This window comes from Alosa pseudoharengus, unplaced genomic scaffold, assembly GCF_046254945.1.
Source record: "Alosa pseudoharengus isolate Yale_2024_CS ecotype anadromous, Long Island Sound unplaced genomic scaffold, YU_APseudo_1.1 YU_APseudo_1.1_scf_17, whole genome shotgun sequence".
NCBI classification, from domain to species: domain Eukaryota; kingdom Metazoa; phylum Chordata; class Actinopteri; order Clupeiformes; family Clupeidae; genus Alosa; species Alosa pseudoharengus.
Window position 1 is genome coordinate 21,788,434 of NW_027468640.1, and position 24,190 is coordinate 21,812,623.

A 24,190-nucleotide genomic window follows, 5' to 3' on the forward strand; every position below is an offset into this window, starting at 1 on the left:
CTCACTTAGGGCACCGAAATGGCCAGCAGGCCACCATCTTGACATGTCTTGGGAACCGTATGTAAAAATTGTATTTCAATTAATCATAAAATTGCCCTGATATGTCACTAGACATTAAGAAATCATATTCATTTCAAATACTTATATCACTGACAACAGTAGTCTGGCCAGGATATTGTCATTTAAAAAGTGAAGTTGCAGCCCTCAACTGATGTTGATGTTGTCATGTTGTGTTTTGGCCTAATGCGCCACCCTCCACCTATCTACTAATCACAAAGTCAGTAGTGTTTCGTCATCCGGTTGCCAACTCTGCTAGTCAGAGGGGAGGGGAAGGGGATACACTGCTCTACAGTAATTTGAAAGTGATTGTAGTACCCATTTTGGCCACAATCTTACATATGGTTCCTTTAAGCTTTGATTTACAATATAGTAGGCTCTCTATTGATTTTAATGAGTAGGCCTAGGCCTTAAAGTTACAGTATTTCTATCACAATTTACCAGACTTTGACCATTTGTCCATTTTTTTTACAAAATTCTGACTATGATTGTTCCTTGTATTGCATTATGAGCACTGCGCCTATTGCATTCTACTGTTGCCTTAAGCCTAGCTCAGTCATTATGCTATACCACATCTCCCTCCATTGGAAGAGCAAGCTGCATTGGGCGTAATAAACTGCATTTAGAATGGCAAATCCATATTTCTAGATATTTTGGTGAAAGTAACTTAAAAGTAATGCAATAGTAGTGTAATGCCTTACAATTCAGAGACAGTAATATTATAATGTAACAAATTACTTTGAAATGACCGTAATAAGTAATGCATAGTACATTACGATTTTGAAGTAACTTGCCCAACACTGGCTATAAATGTGTCTGGGTAGGCGGCCTACATACTCTATTGTTCACATATGCCACCAACACCATCACAACCTCACATTTGCCACTAACGCCAATCAAGCAGACATTCCTTTCTCCGTTATTTTTTTAACCACCAGCCGCCACTGATATGTAAATGTTATTTCATGTTAATATGGTTTAAGTCAGTCACACCAGTATGTATACAAGGGTTAAAAAGTTATTTATTCAAAGTACATGTAAAGACACAAACAGACATTTAAACAGAAGGTCAGCAAGAATTCTATATATTGTAACGTTTAATGCACACGACACCAATGTTGTTCAATGGCAGCTTTATTGGCTCACGAACGAGGGCAGGGACTCAGACCCAGATTACAATACACACAGGGCAGGTCAAGGAAACATACATACTACACCAACAGGGGAGGTCCAGCCCCCCACACGAAAAGGAACACACATGAGGGATAACTAGGGAAACAGTTTACGATAAAAACACCAACTTTACACTTCTAACTTAGGGGAATAACGACATAAACCCCCCGATTGTTCACCCTCGTGTCCCAGCATGCCTTTCGCTGGAGAACGCTAACACAGTCTTTATGCGCCGACGCTACATAGCTCCCCCAACAAGCCGCTGCCGTCCTCGGCAACGACCACGAGGTAGCCACATGCTAGCGTCGGCGCGCGTCGCCCGCCACTCAGTCCAGTGCGACAGTACCGCCAACTCACGTGGGGTGCACGCGCCGCAGGAGCTCACTCAACAGGGCGCCACGCTGCTAGCAATCCAGTTCGGGCGTGCTAGCAGCCACGTGGCCGACCCGCTCGTCACCAGCTCCCTCTCAGCAGCCGCCCTCAGGCTGCCCTTTCCGCGGCGTGTCACCACGGCACTCCTCCTCTCCAGACGGGGCCCTAGGTGGCCTTACAACCGTCGACACTGTACCAAGCACCGGGGTTCGAGGGGGGCCAGATAAAGCTGCGCCAACGCCACTCCGCTCCGTCGAGTCGCCGACCGGGACAGACAGGCACCGACTCCACAGCAACCGGACCGCGCTGAGCTCTCCCGCTGCAGCTACCATCTTCGGCGTCCCTCCTCGTGTTGCCATCTCGCAGAGCCGTACTGCTCTGTTCCCGGCCCGTTCCACTCCTTCGCGGCCTCGGCGAAGGCACGACCCCCGAGATGGTCGTGCTATCGAACTCCACACAACGAACTTTTTTCAAAAGGCGCCGGCCAACAGGCCAACGAGAACGGGCGCCCACACAGCACGGTGCCTCTCACACGCACCCAAAAGTTAAAACACACACAAAAACAGTCACACTCTAGAGGGCCCCCACCCTCTTCCCTACCCAAAAGTCCCCGCACCCCTCGTGGCTCCAAAATGGCGCGAAGCAGGCGCGGCCGCCCAGGCTCCCCATCATCCTCGCCGCTTCCATCTCCCCCGCGACAAACGGGCTTCTCTCCGGTACCCACAGTCGGCTCGTCGAGGAGGGCCGGAAGTGAGCCGCCAGCTCTCGCTGTCTCTCCCCCGGCGGGGGCAGCCTTTCCGGCCCCACCTCGACCAGCAATTCAGGTGGCCCGTCTTCCGCGCCGCTCTCACTCTCCTTCCCGCTCTCGTCGCCGCTCTGTTCCTCCCTCGCCCCTGGCGCGCTTTCCGCCGCCAGCAGGCCCGAGACTCTCCCGAGGAACCCGCTCACTAACTCCTCACGCGGCTCGAGTCGACGGCCCTCCTCCTCCGAACAGAGATCTCCCGGCGCTTCGTCTGCCGCGCGGAGCCAGGCTTTGATGATGGCGCCCCTCCTCCTCTCCCTCCGTCGCCGAGCCTTAGTGCGAGCCTTCGGAGCCCTGAAAAGGGCTGGCGGGAGCTCGATCGGCCCCCACCCCGGGGTCAGGTCGCCTGCCCTCACGTAGACTCCCGGGGCAGGGGCAGCTCCGCCACTCAGTCCAGCATTGGAGGCATCCATGTTCGAAAGTCGCTTCTGACACCAATGTAATGTTTAATGCACACGACACCAACGTTGTTCAATGGCAGCTTTATTGGGTCACGAACGAGGGCAGGGACTCAGACCCAGATTACAATACACACAGGGCAGGTCAAGGAAACACACATACTACACCAACAGGGGAGGTCCAGCCCCCCACATGAAAAGGAACACACATGAGGGATAACTAAAAAGGGAAACAGGTTACGATAAAAACACCAACTTTACACTTCTAACTTAGGGGAATAACGACATAAACCCCCCGATTGTTCACCCTCGTGTCCCAGCATGCCTTTCGCTGGAGAACGCTAACACAGTCTTTATGCGCCGACGCTACAATATTATATATTTTACTGGGATTAGTTTAAGAACCCAGGAAACACCCTTTAGTACCAGGAGATAGGCCTAGGGGGCGCTATATATGTGTTCCGCGGTATGTACAAAGACTGCTCCTGAAAGCGCACGTCTATTCTGCGCCTAAATACTTCCGCCTTGTAAAAGCACGTGTTAATCCAAATTGCCGTTCAATGCGTCAATAAGAGAACCTTTCAAAGACAACAGAATCGCTATATAGAGCACCAGTTTTGTAAGTAGCCTATTTGTACTATCAAAAGCAACCTTAACTTTCGTTGGCCTTTCGAATGTCTTACTTTCACTTTCACGTCATTCACTTAAACTTTCCTACTTGCTAGATTTGACCAATTTTCCATAGCCTTCGTGCACAAGTAGTTTGAGTAGAACTAAAAGTAGGCTACATCGGAGCTTCTAGAGCCACTGTCGTAGCCGACCTCAAAGTAAAGTAAAGCGGGCTTCCCACGGCTCATGGAATTTCAAAAATACTATCAGCATTTTAAGTCTATTCTAGACATGGAAGGTCAGGGAATTATATCTTTGGTGCAGGGCTGTACAGTGCGACATATATGTCGCACGTGCGATGAAAAAAATGGTCTGTGCTATGAACGAATTTACCGAGTAGCACCTGTGCTACACAGTATCTGTGTCATATGTTATATGAATGTAACCAAAGTAGAGTAACGTCATTACTTGAGTGTATGAGGTGAATCGACGGTGCTATTGTCTTTGGTAGTTGTAGTCTCTTGTGCGAGTGAAATTACGGTCCCAGGCTGCGTAGGACACCAAATCCCACAAAGCCAATCAAATCGCGATTATGCAAATGAGGAAAGACATCTCCAGTTATAAATTCAGTAGCCTAACATTAGATGGTCCGAGACGGCGGTAGGCTAGCAGATACACGTTATTTGTTTGGCTTTTTTATGCTTGGATTTTGTCAAAAATCAACGAGAAATGTAGGCTTACATTCTAAAAAAAGCCCTAAACTTGTCTGAAATGTTCTGTGTGCGTATATCTAATGTTAGCAAGCTAACCATCATCCACTGTTTACAAAAAACAATGACGTTGACCTGTCAACTGAGGTTACTTGGAAGTTGTTGTCCGTTGTCAGTAAAAAAAACATGTTGCATGTATGCTTACACTGTACAATAAACACCAAATCCCACAACTCCTACTGATGTTCTCGAACCTTAGTGAGTTGAGCCGTCAAGTTAGTCGCCAGATATCATACAAACGTAGCCTAGCCTAGCCTACAACTTGTTGAATTAACTAAACATGAAGCGGTATTTTAATGTTATAAATCCCCAACAAACTTCCAACAAACGAGCACGGGGAGAACAGGAAAGTCAAGAACCAAATGAAAACGAAACACTAAATCAGAGTAAGGCCGAACCAAAAGGTAACGTTAAAGTCTATAAATACAATCCGGAATGGGTAAAGGAATTCCCTTGGCTGTGTTTTGATGCTTTGACAGCTTATGTTCTGTAGCTGGTGTAGAGAGGTTTCGGGAAAGAGCCGATCAGATAATCCGTATGTAGTGGGTAATAACATATTTAAAAAAGACAACGTGAAGAAGCATAGCACTTCCCAACGCCACCTGCTTGCCAGAGATGCGTTCCTCGCCAAACAACAACCTCAGCGGCCCGGTACTTTGCTGCACTCTCTGCAGACCCATGTTTCCAAAACGGATGATGTTGATCTCCGCGACGTCAAAATGAAAATGAATGTAGCATATTGTGTCGCCAAAGAGGAGCTTTCATTCACAAAATTTAGGCCGCTCATTGTGCTATGCAAGAAGAACGGATCCGATATAAATCCGACCTATGCTAATCATGTTCGCTGTGGGGAAATGATTTCAACGATTGCCATGGAAATGAAATCCGACCTCGCAGGGCAAATTGGTGCCTGCCGCTACCTATCGGTAATGATTGATGGAGATACCGACGCATCAAAGAAGGAATGTGAGATGGTGTACGTCCGCGTACTTCAAAACGGGAAGCCCACCAACCAGCTGATTGGGCAACAGGAATTGCAGCATGGCCATGCTTTAGGTGAGCAACCAATTACTGAGGAGCATTTCAATCAGCTGTTTAGGCTCTATGCTCTGCACGTGATTATAACGTTTCTATATGCCTAATAATTAAAAATGACTTTAAAGTAGTAAGTAGGCTAAAAAGTAGTAAACATTTAATTCCCTATTCCCCAACATAGATTATAATTTGGCATGCATATGTAGGCCTACACACACACACACGCACACACACATACTCATATGAAAACATGCAGGATACTAGTTCTATGACCCCCCCCCCCCCCCCAACAATATCCCCAATCTGTTCTAAAATCACTGTTAACTATCTCATTCAAGGAGTACTGCAAGCCACTAAAGCTGCCTTTGAGCAGCTGGGCCAGGAGACTAGGTGGTTAGACAAACTAGTTGGCTTTGGAGCTGATGGTGCAGCTGTGAACATGGGGCGACGTGGAGGTGTCATTGCCCTACTGAAAGAAGAGGTTGGAGAGCATGTAATTCCTTTCCACTGCATGCCTCATCGGTAAATGATGCTTTTCACAAAGGACTATTAATATGGTTTAATAATAGAAAAACTCAGTCAAGCTTCATATTACATATAAATCAAATCCATGCAGCGTTCTTAAATCTCCCCTTGGGATAAATAAAGTATCTATCTATCTATCTATCTATCATTTAGATTGGAATTGGCCATGCTGACTGTCCAAAAAAAGGAGCCCATGGTAGCTAAATTATATGATCTCCTCCATCTCAAAGGGAGCTGCGGGCAGTGGGTGAAATGCTGGGAGTGAACGTCAGCACACCTTCCAGTGTCAAAGGTACACGATGGATTCCCCATGTTGAGCGTGCATTGCATGCACTTCTAAAAACAGGTGGACTGGATGAAGAGGACAGTGGCCAATATGCTGCAACCTTACAGCATATGAGCCATCTATCAGCATCATCTCCATCGGCTGAAGTGCAGGGAAGAGCTAAGAAGGTACTTTTTTTTCAGTAATTAAATTAAACTTAAAGTGGTACACTAAACTCTTACCGAATTGGTGATTTGTTGCAATTTAAAATTTCTAGATCAAGTGTGAGATGGAGCGACTTGAGTTCTGCACATTCAGCCATTTTATGGCTGATATGTTTGCAGAGCTAGGGAGCCTTAGCCGAATTCTACAGTCAAATGACTTAATATTACCTAAGGCGTCTTCTGAGCTTCAAAGGACTGTATCTGAACTGGAAGGGATGAAGTCGAGGCCTAAGCCCGGAGGAATGCTAGAAAAATTTCTGAGCATTCAGAGAGAGGGAGAAAGTGTTACCTTTCAGGTGTGGTGCAATAGCAAATGAGAGAACATTTTTAGAAAATTATTCTTTCAGTGTAGTTTTGGTATTTCAATATTGATGTCACCATGATTTTCAGGGCATGCAGCTGAAAGGGAAAGCTCCAACTGATGTGTGCAATAATCGGCACTTTGAAGCAGCTGTTGATATTGCCATAGAAGAGATGAAGTCACGTTTCAGCTGTATTTTGAGTCAGTCAGGGGAAGGTGTAGTCAACTGCTTCAAAATATTCAATCATGATGCATGGCCGGAGAGCCCAGAAGCGTTATTGGACTATGGCAGGGCAGAGGTTCAGTCCCTTCTGCAACATTTTGACAACCCTCTCAGAAAGTGAGCAGATAGGACAATTTTGCAATGTCTCATTCTATACTAGGTGTACAGTGGACTGAGCCAGAGTAGATGTTTTTATATGAATGTTTTATTTATGTCTAAATGTTCCCATACCTTAGTCCCACCCTAATCTCTCTCCCTGTATTTCTATGGACTAAGTGGTGGATGCCAGACTGACAAGGTCCATCAGGAATGGCAGCAGCTGAAGGCCCTCATCAGGACCACATTTGCAGACAAGTCCTACTTAGGCCTGTGGCAGACAGTTCTCACAAAGGAGCCGTATTGTTCAGATTTTGAGGTATTTTGAGCAGTAGTTAGCATACTTAAAAAAATACAGTTTTGTTTACTGTACTGAATAAATGTATTGAGTTATAGGTATACTACTTTTATTTCAGAACTTCCTGCACTTGGCTGAAATACTACTTGTCATGCCAATTTCGGCTGCTCAGTGTGAACGAGGATTTTCTGCCCAGAATCGCATTAAAAGCAGTACCCGCAGCAGCCTTCATGTGTCCACTACTGAGGACTTAATCCGCATTAGCTCAGAAGGCTGCCCATTGGAGCAGTTTGACCCTAGCCGGGTAGCAGCAAAATGGTTTTCCTCTTCTGAGAGGGCTAGGAGGCCAAATGCAAAAACGTGGCCAGCAGACATGCCAAACCTGTGATGCACACACACACACAAACACACACACACACACACCCCGGTTCACATGTTGGTTTTTTGTATTTTATATGAAAATACTGTTCAAATATGTTGAGCAATGCAATATGTTCATGCAATGAGCTGATTATAGCTTGTTTTTGTGTGTGGTTGTAATGTCTATACAATAAAGACATTGCCTCTCAGAAAACAATGCTTTTTAAGGTTTTGAATCTGTGTCTTGTATGCAACAAGTCATTTGTGAGTAACTGCACTGCCCGTAAATGTTCTTAGAGAGGGTAACAAATCGTGCTACAACTTTTGTGACCTGTGCTACAAAACTATCAGCCTCTGTAGCACCAGTGCTATGAGCAAAAAAAGTTAACGTACAGCCCTGCTTTGGTGAGCAAAGTCATGGAATATCAGGGAATTTGGTGTAGGAGTTTAAAATGGTCTTGCCAAAATACATTAGGCCTAATACAGTACAACATTTACACGCAGCATTGGAGTTATCACAGTAGCTTTTTCCCATTACTACTTGCATGAGTTGTTGTAGTTACACCTACCTGTTTTTTTCAATGGCCATTTTTTAATTTCCGGATTGGTCATGGAAATTCAGGATTTTTGTCAGGGAAGTCATGGAATTTTACATTTGACTTAGAGTGGGAACCCTGGTTAAGATACACTAACAATAGAGCCTTTTTACAAGAGTCACTATTACCGGTTGCAGTGGGAAAATTGTGAATGTGTTTATTGTGAATGTGTAATATTGTTTAGCTTATTTCAAGTTCATTGGTGAATAGAAGCAATATTAAAATGCATTTGAGTATCTAAAATATTAAATGAATGTATGTTGATTTAATAAACCGTGCAGACATAAGCTACTGTATATTTTTAATACTCCTGATTCTTGGTATCCCATTGATGGACATGTGCGATCACATCTGGCCCTCTGACAGTGACAAGAAAATCTTGTGGCCCTCTCTCTGTCATCAAAGTTGCCCATCCCTGCGTTAAACAATCCTGCAGGAGAACCTTTACTCATTGAGTGCCAAAAACGTAATATTATGTTTTTCCTTCCCATGCGTTGAGTGCCAAAAACGTAATATTACGTTTTTAGCTTTTTTTTTTTTAATTACGAAACTAGACACTCTAACACATCTTATGTGATTTTGGGAACTCTGTGATGAATGGAAATGAAATATTTGACGATCGAAAACTCATGAAAACGCACAATCTGGACATTTTATGTGGACATTTTATCATAACTCGGTTGCCGCTTTGGGTCGAATCAGTGACGCATGCACGTCAACTCAAAACCAGGCCATTTTCGTGGGTCTATCACTAGCTGGCAGTCTCGCCAGGTCCCGCTGATCACTTCCCGGAAAGTTTACAGGCAACACTTCTTATTTCATGAAATATAGAGGCATAACATTAGGTGGAAGTGGTAGGCTATGAGTGCTCATTCAATGTGTATGCGTGTTTGCAAAAGTGAAACTGACAAACTGAACCACTCGTGGGTAGGTGAATGAAGTGGATTCCTTCAATGTTCATGAAAACAGCATAGCGATTGGATAGCCTAATAAATCGCGACTTGTTGTAGGCCTAACAGTAGCTTATATCGTACCAAATAGCCTATGGCGATGCCGATGACAGATAAGCCTACATTTATTTTACTCGTCTCGCTGGAGTGAGCGTATAATGTGGGCTGTTGTGCAAAGAAATTGATTAGGGAGATGATCTGCATCTCCATTTACCAAACGCTATAGTTTTGCACATCTCCACTGTTAAAGGGGTGGTTCAGGATTTTGGACATACGACCTCATTTCCAAGTAAGCAAATGTGATATTTATCAGTGGAGACCGTTTTCAACACGTTTCATCCAGTCCTTCTAATTGCAGAGTTCGCAGGTGCTAGGCTAGCGCAAGTCAACGGTATGTGTTAGCCTGCCACTAAAACAGTCTTACCCACTCCAAAGTACACAAAACGGTCTCCACTGATAAATATCACACTTGCTTACTTGGAAATGAGGTCCTATGTCCGAAATCCTGAACCACCCCTTTAACGTGAAATATGTCTCCATGCAAGGTAGTGTCAAGCAGCAGTGAAAACTAGAGATGCACGATATATCGGCGGCCGATATATTAGTGGCCGATAAGTGCAAAAAATAAAATATTATTATTATACCGATATCGTAATTTCGGCCGATAATTTAAGCCGATATTATTAAGGTGTAATTTCCCTCCAAATTTTCTTTCATAGGCCCGTTGCCTGGCTACACTAAACTTTTTGAGCATGCTGCATTCGTTAATATAGACTAACCATGTCAGCGGTGTGGAACTACTTCACCATATCAAAAGATGATAGTAGAGTTGCTGTGTGCAATAAATGTTCGTCGGAGGTACAACGAGGAGGAAACAAGGCAAAGAGCTTCAACACCACTAATCTTATCAGCCATCTGAAAACTAGTCACAGCCAAGACGTGTTCAAAGAATATGAAGCTACCATGACCAAGAAAACTAAACCTGCAGGAGGTAATACTATAGTCACTCCAATATCTGAGGCTTTTGAGAAAGTTAAAAAATTTGTCAAAGATAGCCCCAAAGCGAAACAAATCGACTACAAAATAATTGCATTGATGGCGCTTGATGATCAGCCCTTCTCGGTGGTAGAAGATACAGGGTTCCGCGGCCTTGTGGAACATTTGGAACCCCGCTATACTATCCCAAGTCGGCGCTTCTTTTCAGATGTTTGTCTCCCGGCTCGGTATGAAGTCATTGCAAAATACATACACAGCATAGTCGCGACAGCGAAAGACATCAGTTTTACCACGGATATATGGACCAGCGATGTCAGTCCAACAAGTATGCTGAGTTTGACTGCACATTGGCTGACTGACGAGTTTGAGCTGAAACGGGCCGTTCTACATGCACAAGAATTCCCTGGCTCTCACACTGCAGCGGCAATCTCCAGTGCATTTGAAAACATGCTTGAACAGTGGCACTTGACCAAGGAGAATGTGCATGTTGTGATTAGGGACAATGCACGTAATATGGCAAAAGCTATGGGGGAGAGTGATGTTGCTAGCTTAGGTTGCGTGGCGCACAGCTTATTGTGAACCAGGGCGTGTTTAGCCAGCGAAGCATCTCTGATTGTGTTGCTATCGGTAGAAAGATAGTTGGCCACTTTAAGCACTCAAATGTTGCCACCTGCCGATTTAATGAAGTGCAAACCCAATTAGGAATGAAAACAAATATGCTCAAACAAGATGCGTCAACCCGCTGGAACAGCACATTTTATATGTTGCAGTCTTTGATAGAACAGAAACGGGCAATAGCGGCATATGGGGTTGATCACGAGCTGCCAGCATCTCTGACTGTCAATCAGTGGACTCTGATAGAGAACATGGTGACCCTGCTCGAACCATTTGAACAGTTGACCAGAGACTTGTGCTCTGCTACAGCCACTACAGCCGATGTAATCCCTTCAGTAGAAGCTTTGAAACGACTGTTGAGGAAAGAGACATCATCAGACCACGGAGTAAAAACATCTAAGCAGACACTACTGGAGGCGGTAAACAAGCGATTCAATGACGTTCATTCAGAGCCTCTTTATTGCTTTTCAACAATCCTTGACGCACGATACAAGGACCGCTACTTCGACCCGTGCGTTAAAGTGTCAGCTGTGGAAATGTTTCGGCAAAAAGTGGAACAGAACGTCCAATGCAGGGACATCTCAGATGATGGAAACTACGAAACGCCAGAAAAGCGGCCCCGGAGAGAAAGAAGCTCGTTGCTGGACATGTATGATGAGATTGTGAATGAGAACGAGAGCATGACACAGGAGCAGGAGGGCAGTCCGGTCCAAACAGAGGTAGGCAGACGTAGGCTACGGTTTTTCTTTAGGTAGGCCTAGCTGTGTTATTTTACTTAAGAATGCCTAGTTGTTTACGGTAGATGTGAATTCGTAGACGTATTAAAAAGGACGTGTTCTTTATCATTTCTTTTATAGCTGCAAGGTTACCTCGCAGAATGTCTGATTTCACGAGACCAGAGCCCGTTGGAATATTGGAAAATAAATAAGAGTCGCTTTCCAATACTGGCCCAAGTTGCGCGGAAATACCTGTCAGCCCCTCCTACTAGTGTGGACAGCGAGCGTCTGTTTTCTGCTGCTGGCCATGTGATTGATGAAAAATTAATTAAGAAAAAAAAAGAAAAAAGAAAAAAGTTTATTAAGAAAAACCTGCCACTCATGTCTCCCAAGTAACAAACTACACCTCTCCCCTATCCTACTGTGACACACACACACACAGTGTGTTGGATGTTATTGAATGTTATTTGCTTACTTATAGCCGAATACAAAGTTCCACACGTTAAAAGTTGTGGTACATTCTGTTAAGTGTTGAGGGCTCTAGTCGTCAAGTGTATTACTTTGAATTTGAATTCGCATAACAGTATGTGAAAGTTACTTTGAATTTGATTTTTGAGCTGATCTTCTGTCAGTGGGTCTATGTAGGCCAAAGCATTTGTTGACAATTTAAATGAGCTTTCCTGTGTGTACATGTGAGTAAATAAAAAGAGAAATCTAAAACCTTTTGACCCTTTATTTTTATAAAAAAAAAAATATCGGTTATCGTATCGTTATCGGTCACAATAAACCAATAATTATCGGTTATCGTTATCGGCCCTAAAATTCCATATCGGTGCATCTCTAGTGAAAACCTTATCATGCAGGTAGCCAATGTTCACGTCACCTGAGTCAGACAGAAAACGGGCCCTGCTTGCTCTGTTAAAGTTTGTATGCCCCTTCCAAACTGCGTTAAGGGTGTATTTAACAGCCAGAAATTTCCACAGGGGAGACACCCCCGAACCCCCCGTAATATGATCAACGTCCCTGCTACCGGTCCGTCAGAAATATGACAACTGTTGTCCGGTTCGTTTAATGAAAAAGGTTGGGAACCCCTGCTGTAGACTGTTTGGACAGCAAAGGGAGATTAAAGCCTAATAATAAAAACAACTGCTGGAATTCATTTCTGTGAGGGCCTGAGTTATAATATATGACATAATGTACTACATTTTCATTGTGTGAAATTTTGCACCAGCCTGCACAGTGACAGCAAAGAGAGACGCGCTGGCTGCACGCGCACGTCACGGATGAGGGGGGGGGGGCTTTTTTGATATTGTGCACAGGGGGCAATATCTGTTTAATCCGTCCCTGGTTAACAGAAGTGACATTACCCAACATCACTTAGAGCACCTTTAAGCAATAAAGGACAAATGACAAACATTGCCAAGTTTTGACCTGCAGTGATGAATTGTAACTGTAATATGACGACATCATTTAGGCAATTCCTCGTCAAGTTTTCTTCTAAGAAACCACCACCAATAGCCTATATTACCTGGTTGATAAATTGAAGCATTATCACTCGGTTTCTAAACAATGTTGTGTTAAATGTTGCCTTTACCCAAATAGGTAACACTCCATAATAAGGTGCCATAATAAATAGCAAACTAGTAATTACCTAACCCTTTGTTAATATTTGTTAATTGTTACTAACATATCTATTTGGCACAAGTTAATAGTTTTTTAATCATTAATTAAATATTAGTTGTTTGCATAAAATCTGTATGTTAATGTTTTAGCAAATCTATTAACTAATATTGTATTAATATGTGTTAATAGTTAACTAAATGTCTTTTTGGCACTAATTAACAGTTATTTCTTGCATCATTTAAATGTTAAATGTTTATTTGCAAACTATTTGTTAATAGAAAAGTTGACTTATTATTATTTAACTAATTGTTATTAAACTGTGCTTCTGCCTATCCCAATATGAACCGCTCTCCATAGGACCCTTAGATAGATAGATAGATAGATACTTTATTGATCCCCAAGGGGAAATGCAAGAAAAAAAACACGGAGCTACCTTGACATGCTGCCACTGTTGTCGGCGCCGGAACCGCTTGCAATAAAGTTGGTTAAGCTTAATTAATATATTAGTAGTATATAGCTATAAGCGTGGGGCCCCTTATAATAAAGTTGGTTAAGCTTAATTAATATATTAGTAATATATAACTATCAGTATGGGGGACCCTTATAATAAAGTTGGTTAAGCTTAATTAATATATTAGTAGTACATACTGTAGCTATCAGTGTGGAGCCCCTTATAATAAAGTTGGTTAAGCTTAATTAATATATTAGTAATATATAACTATCAGTATGGGGACCCTTATAATAAAGTTGGTTAAGCTTTATTAATATATTACTAATATATAACTACTCAGACGGTGAAGGGACTGAGACCAAAACTGACTTATCACATGTATTCCTTTAGGAAAAGTTAAAACAAAACAACAAGTAGTTGAATGGGCTATATTACATGCATCATTCCTATACCATCACTGTCAGCCCTACTAGCAAGGGAGACATGCGACATGGAATGTTCAGGTGCACAGAACGACAGTTTATTAATATTCTGACTCACTAAACACTCAGACGTAGACCATGCGGAGGACGTAATGCATAAACATAATGCTAAACTAAATGTACATTCATTTCCTGCTAGACTGAATTACACTTTCCATGCACACTAAGCTAAACTACACTGAATGCATGGAAAGTTGCTAGCGGAGTTTACAGCTAGTCACGTTAGACTCAGTGTGTATGAACTCCTGGTCATAATGAAAACATTAATAAACGTTCTCTAAGTTGCTAGAATTGCACCCAAATCTTAACAATACATGTAAAGTAACATAATACAGGTGGTATATCAAAGTTTTCAACTTAAACAACATTTTACAGTTACAAAATTAAAACAAAGTGGGGGGAGATTTATACAGTCAACCTACGCAATGCAAAGCAGCATACCGCTTCTGATCGGCTATGGCAACAATACAAGGACAAAACGCAGCAGAGCTGCAGTATAGGGTTTCTCCAAAGGGGGCTCCAAAACACCAATCTCAATAAAGCTGCTTAATTATGGCGAAAATCACATACAAACACTAAACTATATTTCTAACTCTGTTACACCCCCCTCCCCTGAATTTCACCAAATTCAAGCAGCAACCAAATAGTACTTCCAAAGGCAAAGAGTACACTACTTTCAAAGACTAGACAGAGGGTCACCAATTACAGGACAGCCAACCACAGAGGTATCCAATAAGGGTGAAGTGGAAGAAGAGGAGCGCAAACTCTCACACAACCAACACACTGGCAGTAGGGTGCCTTATACACCCCACAAGACCATAAAGCCATAAATTCCATAAATTCTCCACAAAGCTAATCAGAAAAGCTAGATAAATAATATGTCATTAACTTTTATATTAGCATATAGTTTGTAAATAAACATTTAACATTTAAATGATGTAAGAAATAACTGTTAATTAGTGCCAAAAATATATTTAGTTAACTATTAACATATATTAATACAATATTAGTTAATAGATTTGTTAAAACATTAACATACAGATTTTATGCAAACAACTAATATTTAATTAATGATGAAAAAACTATTAACTTGTGCCAAGTAGATATTTTAGTAACAATTAACAAATATTAACAAAGGGTTAGGTAATTACTAGTTTGCTTTTTATTATGGCACCTTATTATGGAGTGTTACCCAAAAAGACTATGCAACACTAACATTCTCAAGCGCCTTCATGCAGTGGACCACAGATGCACATTTTCATTTGAGTTATTGTGACAGAAGACAGGAGGGTTATTTTTTATTTTGTGCTTCAGAGAATTTTGGCTAATTAGATTACAAGACACCATATATAAACAAATATGTGATTACTATTTTAAAGGGATATTCCACCATTTGGAGAATTACACTCATTTTCCACCTCCCCTTGAGTTAAACAATTGATTTTTACCTTTCTCCAGTTCATTCAGCTGTTCTCTGAGTGGCAATACCACTTTTAGCTCCAGCCTAGCATAGATCATTGAATCAGATTAGACCATTAGCAACTCTCATTCCAGCGTAATAATCAAGGAACACCATGGGCACAGCAGCACAATGATATCATGCAACACCTGAAACAGTCTCCGTAGGCTAGCTTCCAGCAACAAGGTTGAGCTGCAGCAGACAAATTGGTTAGTGACTGGATTATTATGCCTGAAGTGGAAAATGAGTGTAATTCCCCAAATGGTGGAATATCCTTTTAAGATATAGAAGTCAACCAGATAAAGAGCAGAGAAAACTATTTGGATTTACTTAAAATAGCCGTTTTTCTGGACATTTGCATGGTGCAGAGACTGTAGGCGTTAAGGACATGGTTAGATCGAAGCCCCTCACATCATCTGTTGCCTCACAGCGAAGACGCCAATCACAGCTGCATACTATGGAATGCTTTCCCCTTTGTCCGTCCGGCGTATCTGATCTAGCACAAACCCACGCGTTATGGTCCTCTCTCTCCTCTCTCCTTATTACTCTGGTAGCATTTAAACAAATGTGACATCCTTCATGATGTCGAGCTTTGAACGTTTTCCGGGGCACCAGCTGGAGTACTGAGGACGCATGCAAGTAGCAATATAATCTGCACCCAAAGTCTCTGCATATGCAATGCGCACTGCATTAATACTGACCTGCACAAACAAATGGTATTTTAATAAACTGGCCAAATTATTGTGCTAATTTAATACCACGCAACACCATTTACAGTAACATTTATTCATTTCATCCAAAGCGACTTACACCTTCCTGTACTGGTACTGGTAGGTGAGGTCACAGCCAAGGAAGTTCTCTGTACATTCAAATATTTGTTTACAGTGACATAGTTTCCATGAAACTTCTAAAAGTCTTAGACAAACTTTCATTTAAATGTTTGTCTAGATGTTAAAATAAAAACACTACAAATTTCTCAACTGATTTCTACAGCTAAATGAAGATATTTCATTTTAATGTAATGGTTATCAAAGTCGTATAGTAAGACATAAAACATTTTTGAGGAAGTGATTTTTCATACCATTTCTGTTTCACTGTTTATGATGGCCAGGTGTCCCCCCATGGTCACACAGGCATCTCTACTGTCTTCCCAGTTCTTCATATCAGACGAGAAGTAGTAACATGATCCATCATGGTACTCCCAGGCATCTGCACACCTCCTCACCCCTTTTGAAATAATTTAAATATTTGTTCATTATCCACTCAATAATGACCATCAAAACTCATATATTGTTTGTCTTAATTATTTTACATCTTGTCATTTTGACAGAAAGAAAGGTAGTTTTATTAAGTATCCTCTTGGTGCATTGTCAAATCCTAATAGAGAAAGGCCTAATGCTCATTCACTATGCATCAGAAACAGAAAGCTTGAAATTAAACAGAATAAATCTCACCTTGAAGCTCAGTCGTTAGTTTTGTGATTTCCTTGGTGAGATTATCATTTTTGTTTTTCTGATCAGCTAGCATCCTTTTAGTTTCTGTTGAGAAAAATAAATCAAGTGTTGCATTGACAAGATGGCCAGGATGAATGAATCCATGTGCATGAAAAATATTCAATATTCTAATAGCAGCAACTTCCCAGAGGTTTGTCCTTGCTTTAGGCTAAAGAACCCAAAAGGGAAACATAAATGACTAAATGACAATTCAGCTGAAGTCAGGCATGGTGAAGTGAGAGAGAGAGAGAATGATGCTTAGTGCTGGGTTTATGATTGATGAGTGTTAGTTTCACATTTGTAAGGGTCAGTAGAAAATCTGATAGGTGGTTGATCAGTAGTGTTTGATACAGCTACTGTAGGCCTATGTGACTGACTTTTTGTAGATTGTGTGACTCTACCTGTAAGGTTACCCTGCAAAAAGCTTGTCATACTAGTGGCATTAACATACTGCTCCTGCAGCATTTCCATTATCTCTGTAATTTCAGCAAATACAGAAATATATATGTTAGTAATGGTAAATTATCTAATTCATAGTTATCTAATTTAATTTTCAGATGATCTTTTAAGATAAGAATCCATGATAAACATGTCTATAGAAATGTAGTGCTTGTGTATTCTTCCCCACCTGACATGTTAGCCTGAGTAGCATTCAAAGCCAAAGTCACATTAGTGTGCTCCATCCTCAGTGTGTCTAACTGCTCTTTAACACCTGTTAAAGTACAAGGGATGTGTCAAATTGTCTGTTCTACTTGTATCACTAAAGGGAAATATGTTAGAAAAGGTTATACGGTTACATGGGGTTAGAATCAAGGTTAGTTGAAGGTTAGTTAGGATTTAGTGCCATCTAATGGTGATATTGCATACTGCAACCAACTAAACACATCTGCCTCACCCCTATTCTTTCAATGTGTCTACGGCAAAATTGTATTTTATTGTATTGTATTGTACATTGTATTTGTAGCTTAATATAATTTAATAGCAAGTGTATCTATTATGTGATCCTGTGTTGGTACAAGAGGTGGACATCCCGGGTTCAGAAAGTAAAAGTCCTGCCAAGTATTTGATCCAACCATTTAGTAAATATTTCCATTCCAGCTCATTCTAATTAGGTAGATCAGATAATTAGTGATATCACCTGTGTTAAGTGCACAGGTAGAAAGAATATATGGCAGGACTTTTACTTTCTGGAACCGGGATGTCCGCCTCATTATTCCACATTCACTCTATTCTCTACCCTATCCTTCACTTGCCCACATACTCTTAGTGTCTCATTCTCACACTCACTCACCTGCGTACTTCTCCTCTTTCATAATATCTACAAAAAGAACAGGATCAGCACCAACATAATTGGCAATATCATCCATGCAGACTGATAAACTCATTTATGTTTAAATTGTTACATTTGATTCAATTGTTAAATTGTTACTATTTCAATGCTAAGGCTAAAAAGTTAAATATTTAAGTATAAGTATATATACTCTTTTGATCCCATGAGGGAAATTTGGTCTCTGCATTTATCCCAATCTGTGAATTAGTGAAACACACTCAGCACACACTAATCCCGGCGCAGTGAGCTGCCTGCAACAACAGCGGCGCTCGGGGAGCAGTGAGGGGTTAGGTGCCTTGCTCAAGGGCACTTCAGCCGTGCCTACTGGTCGGGGTTCGAACCGGCAACCCTCCTGTTACAAGTCCGAAGCGCTAACCAGTAGGCCACGGCTGCCCCCAAGATTTGATTGTCATACTCACAGAGCCCTCCCATCGTAACAGCAACGGCCAACAGGAGAACACAAATAGACAGTAGGAGTACTGTGCTTCTAGGAGATGTGCATGCAGTGATCTCTTTCTCTGAATGTGACTTTGCTGAGGAGTTAGAAGGATCGTGTTTGGCCGGCTCAGAAAAGTCACCAGAGTCAGATGCAGGGTCCAGATCATTCGCTGGGACTCAAAAGGACAGAAACATTTTTTTTATTTTTTTTCAAATCCACATTTGGCGTTAATTCTCATACAGCATGTGTTGTATGTTGAATGCATGTGTGTCAGGGTATGTGTTATGTTTAATACATACCAGTTTTCAGCACATTGACTTGCGAGTAGATGACATTTGCTCCCTCTTCTTCAGTTCAGTTATGCATAGAGAATGTCAACAGAGAGTTGAGAATACCATCACTGGCAATTTTAGTAAAGCAATTTACTAAAAGTTCTACACATTGATGTAGCAAAATAAAGGTCACACAAATAGGTCATACAGGGTATTTCTGCAATACTTAAACATATTAAGAATAGTAAACTGTATAAGACCCCTGTTTCCATTATCAAACTACTGCCTTTAATACAGATGATTGCTCACCACTGTTGTTTCCCTTCTGGTTGGCATTTTCTGTTTTGATGATGGTAATGTCAGAGTATGTCACCTCATCTGTCTCCATGGCTGATATCAACCAAAAATGCAAATGGGAAGTTTCAAATCAATTTTGTATTGCCTATCTCTTCTATTGCTTATGGCCACAGTTCTTACTAGCAACTCAGGCACAAGCTCAGAGTTAGGCTGAGTGTGAATTACGAGCTACCAACTACCAGCACTGGTGATAAGATCAAACCATATATGTTCATGATCAAACTGTCTGGGAACTTGCGACAATGGACTGAATCAAAGAGAAACAGTGATCACCATATACTGAAATTAAATCCAAAGAAATTTCAAGTATGACAGTGACATAATATAAGACCACCTGCACATGAGTTTCTTCCTCTTTATTGTGATATTGTGAGTGGTGCATCTGTCTAGGATTGCCAAAATGTCAAACATGTCATCTGTTGTATTTTAGAGAAATACATGTCAAAATCACTTTTTTCAGTGTACATGTTTCAACTTACAATCCAATCCAAATGAGCAGAACTACTGTAGCTGACAAAACACTATTAATATCAAGGGGAAGTAAGAACCGTTATGGTACTATGGTAGATGATTGTTATATACAGTTCAAAGGCAATACATTTTTTTTCAGATGCATTAGCTAATGTTCCTGCTCAAGTAAAATAACAGACAGGTATAAAGACTGAATGAAAACACAACTAAACAAAACTACAAAAATATGAGCAGATAAAGAAATAGGAAGATGTTAAGTATGGTTAGTGTCATCTTACAACCCATATGATGCATAATCTATAAAAATATATTTCTCACACTACCTTATACAAATGTTTGAAAGGATGTATGCACATACAGATATAGCTCACCTGGTTTTGAGTTAGCTGTGGTGGGTCTACTTCAATGGACTGAATTTGAGAGGGTTTTGTCTTCTTGTCTAGAGGTGACTGTGATCTGTTGTTTTCTCCTGCTTCTTTAGCATAGGATGTTCAGCTGTCAAAAAAAATGATTTGCATATGTGTGACAGTTTCCCAACTATCCCTCTCTATGCTCACAGGCCAGCAGAAGTGATGGAAGTTCCTCAAATGGAACTGAAGTTTTTTTAGAGCAGAAAATGGCTCAGCCACTTCTCTTTAGATATTTCCTGTAGATATTGTATATCTGGGCCTAACTGTGTCTGAAAGTTGTTAAACCACTATTTCTACATTCTATGAGAACACTACCAGGGGTTTTTATCTGATATGTTAGTCTACCCAAAACTCCCAGAAAATCTTTACAAGGTACAGAGTAGACTATTTGTATGTGTGTGGCTTTTATAGACAGAATGTTGTCTCCATACTCTTACAGTAATGTTTCATCAGTTCCGGTATGGGGTAAACAGGGTACCGCGCCAACGACTCCAGGCCTGGTGGGTGTGTTAGTTCCAATAGTGTATCAGTCCTTCAGTCTAGAAAGAACTCACACACCAATGTTGCCAATGCAATTTTTAATCCAGTCAGTGAAAAGTGCACGGTGCACTCAGACCATCAGTGCAAACAATCAAAGACGTGAAAGGCCCTTAAATAGACTGTGTCTAGTTGACACTAGATCTGCCAATCAACTAGCCTAGTTTGGTTGAGGTGTGGTTGGCATTCTCTTAAACGGCACTGTCCACCTAATAGGTGTTTGACATAGGTGCAACATACATAGATAATACAATGTGATGTGAGAAATATAAAATAAAAATCAAAAATTATATTGGAATGTAAATAATGAAAAATAAACAAATAATAATGTTGGAACAAGAATGCAGACATGGAATATTCAACGGAATTTGAAATTACAATTTAAATACCAAGTTACCATAATGGTGTTAACAAGTATGTAAATGTATAAGGACTATTCAGTTTAGACTAAGAAACATGTACAGTACAGTAAGGTCAAACTCGTCATTTAAACCACTAGGCTGCAGAGTTTTTAGATAAAAAATCCACCGCGCTTCAAATTGGAGGAGAGCCTGTGCTTCACAGCTCCTCCTGTGGGTGGAAAAGACTATCGATGATCAGTTCTGGAAACAGGAACCATATCTTTCTAAACCTCAAATATTATGTTGATCAATATCAAGTTGATTCTGTGCATTGTATGTATGCACTGAAACCTTTCTGTGATTTTGCCTCTGATTATATTTGTCATTCAAAATGGGAAAAGACAAAATGAAGCACCTTATGCCCGTTGTTGTGTGTGTGTGTGTGTGTGTGTGTGTGTGTGTGTGTGTGTCAAAGAAGTGGACAGAGACTCTCTAATGAGGACACACAGCACTCAAAGAATCCTCCATAGAAATGCATGGGGTTAGTTCGTAATGCCAATATGGCAGTAGTCTCTACACATATCCTAGCATGTGGAATACTTTTCCCCAGAATAAGCTCTGTCTCATGTACAGATTAACTGTCTGCCTTCACATGATTATCTAAACTATCAGAATAGTTAAATATGTCATACAGTTAGGATATACTCAGATTTTGGCTAATAGTAAACACATTATTTAGTACATTTAGTTTAGTTAGTCCCATGCCTGATAGCATAAATAAACAGCAAGATTCTCAGAAGAGGATGTTTGAGAAGGTGATAGGGAAGTAACCCATGCAGGGACAGTCCGATTGACACTGGGCTGGCCCGATCATATCATGAAACACCTCCTCCCTTTGGCTCAGTGCGCCGGTGTGTGCAGTGTAACGTAGGATGAACGTAACGTTACCTGTTAGGATCTTCTTGGATGGAGAGAAAACGCAAAGGAGGCACAGAGAAACTGCTAGAAAAAAAAGAAACTTGCTCTTCAAGCAAACGCTGCCAAATGTGCCAAAAATACAGACATGTTTGCCACGGCAGGGCTTTTCATCAGCTCCCGTGGCTAATGACAATGGTGGTTAACACTTTTTTAAAACCACCATTTTAAGTCAGCAGGCAGCATACTAATTTCATTAGACTATATTGTTTGTGGGGTGAGTATAGGCTACCCTAAGGCGAAGCTACTTTTTGGCCCTGGAAAAATGTGCAGTTTTTATGTAGGCGGTTAGGGACAGTGTACAGAAATGAAGGAAAATCACACAAAGACTGAAAAGGTTATCGAATGTGGTGGGCCGGTCTGGTCCACAATGCCAGGGCTGATTTTTTTGTCCCAGTCCGCCCCTGAACCCATGTGTGTTTTGTGTAAACAATAAAACGTTGTTGACACATGACCACAGAGGACATTTTCATATTGGCATTTGCATTTTAAAATATGCAAAGTTGATTAGACTAATATATTGGTTAGTTTAATATACTTTTGTGTCGATTGAACTTGTGTCCGGAGTTTTGGTCAACACCGTCAGACTTTTTTGTATGATGAAAAAAATCAGGAAACATTGTGGGCAACTAAAACTGAGGGCCCATACAGCACTTCCTAGTTCTCCCTCATGACATGATACCTTTCTAGTTTAGTCATATTTTGTGTATTTAATACCCATCTATTAATACCAGGAATATTAATAGCTGGCAACACCGAAATGGCCAAAATGCAATATTTGTGAAAAAAAATTCTGTAATAAAGGTTTAATTTGATTATGGAAGTCACAGGCAACAGAAATGCTAAAAAAGATGATGGGTCGGGAGCTGATCGACCAACATCGGAATGTTTTTTTTTCCAACCCAGGTAGGACTAATGTTGTGCAGCATGAGATTTGCCCTCCCCCTTAGTTGGACCTTAAGCATTCAGCTTCAGCTGCATTTTCTGGACTTCCTCATCCACCGCTTGTCGTCTGGCTTCTGTGATTCGGTAGGGCCACCACTCGTCGGAGCATTCTCTTCAATGCTTGGTTGAAGCGCTCCATGAGCCCATCTGTCTGGGGGTGGTAGACAGAGGTGTGGAGGTGATGGACCGTTAGAAGAGTACACAGGGCTTTGGTCAAATGAGACATGAATGGGGTCAGTGAAGATGTCCTGTGGTATTCCGAAGCAGCTAAAGAGCATGAAAAGCTCCCAAGCAATGTTCTTGGAAGTGACTTTATGCTGGGGCACAGTCTCAGCATACCGAGTTGCATAGTCACACACGCACACTTATACACACTTTACTAAAACCTAGCATAGCCTTTACGCATTTGCACTCGTCTATTATTTGAACTCATTGGCAAAGTGAAACTAACTTCACCATGGTGTTAGTAAAGGACAAGGCAGTTATACACAGTAAGTCACTTTCACTATTGACTGACAATGGATTACCATCGAAAACATAGGCTGGAAAAAGCAACACTTACCCTAATATTTTTCGAATGACTGAATAAAACAACGTTTATCCTGCAGAGCATGGGCGGATTATGAACTTTTGGGCCCCTGGGCCCAGATGTATTAAGGGCCCCCCACTAATTGTCGTATATGTGGGAGGGGGGGTTTGAGGGTCCTCCCCCAGAATTTTTTTTTATTTGTTTGATGTGATTTCCTGTATTCTGGTGCATTTTGGGGATGGCCAATACTAAATTCAATCAGATTCATAGCCTACATCCTGATTTGTTGATATTGAGGCAATGCATGATTCCATGCAAAGGCTTGGGCTTCAGGGCCCCCTGACCCCTTGGGCCCCTGGGCCTGATAGGCCCGTGCAGTAATCCATCCCTGCTGCAGAGGAGTTGCTTATATCTCGTGATAGTGCGTCTTGAGCTTTGCTCTCTCCTAATCACTTTTAACCATCATTACCAATTTGCAAATACACTGTGAGATGTGTTTCGTAATATCTTTATTCTAATTATGTTTCCCATTGTAGCCAAATCGTGTAATTTCTAATGTTTTGCATGGATGTGCGCTGGTGCGCGTTCATGGAGGATAGAAGGATGGTGCATTGTGCACCCGCCAATGCACTTTTAAAATAACAAACAATTCGCCATAGACTTCTGACCAGGTTTCTCTTGGTCAGTGGCATAAT

General features: G+C 41.4%; 1 protein-coding gene across 4 annotated transcripts in view; it reads right to left on the reverse strand.

The window, feature by feature from the left end:
- LOC143127423 (asialoglycoprotein receptor 1-like) overlaps positions 1-20,295 on the reverse strand; it is a 49,605-nt gene extending 29,310 nt beyond the window's left edge. For 2 of the 4 annotated variants that reach the window (XM_076288919.1, XM_076288922.1), the window contains exons 1-9: positions 20,130-20,295; positions 19,240-19,320; positions 18,958-19,005; positions 18,639-18,833; positions 18,181-18,207; positions 17,518-17,601; positions 17,291-17,365; positions 16,851-16,934; positions 16,478-16,623 (exon numbers count right to left, since the gene is read on the reverse strand). In XM_076288919.1, coding sequence (XP_076145034.1) covers positions 16,478-16,623; positions 16,851-16,934; positions 17,291-17,365; positions 17,518-17,601; positions 18,181-18,207; positions 18,639-18,833; positions 18,958-19,005; positions 19,240-19,318 — 738 coding nt within the window. In that variant the 5' untranslated portion in view covers positions 19,319-19,320; positions 20,130-20,295. The remainder of the gene's footprint in view (positions 1-16,477; positions 16,624-16,850; positions 16,935-17,290; positions 17,366-17,517; positions 17,602-18,180; positions 18,208-18,638; positions 18,834-18,957; positions 19,006-19,239; positions 19,321-20,129) is intronic. The other 2 variants (XM_076288920.1, XM_076288921.1) reach the window with 2 other exon arrangements.
- Between the last annotated feature and the right edge of the window lie 3,895 nt (positions 20,296-24,190).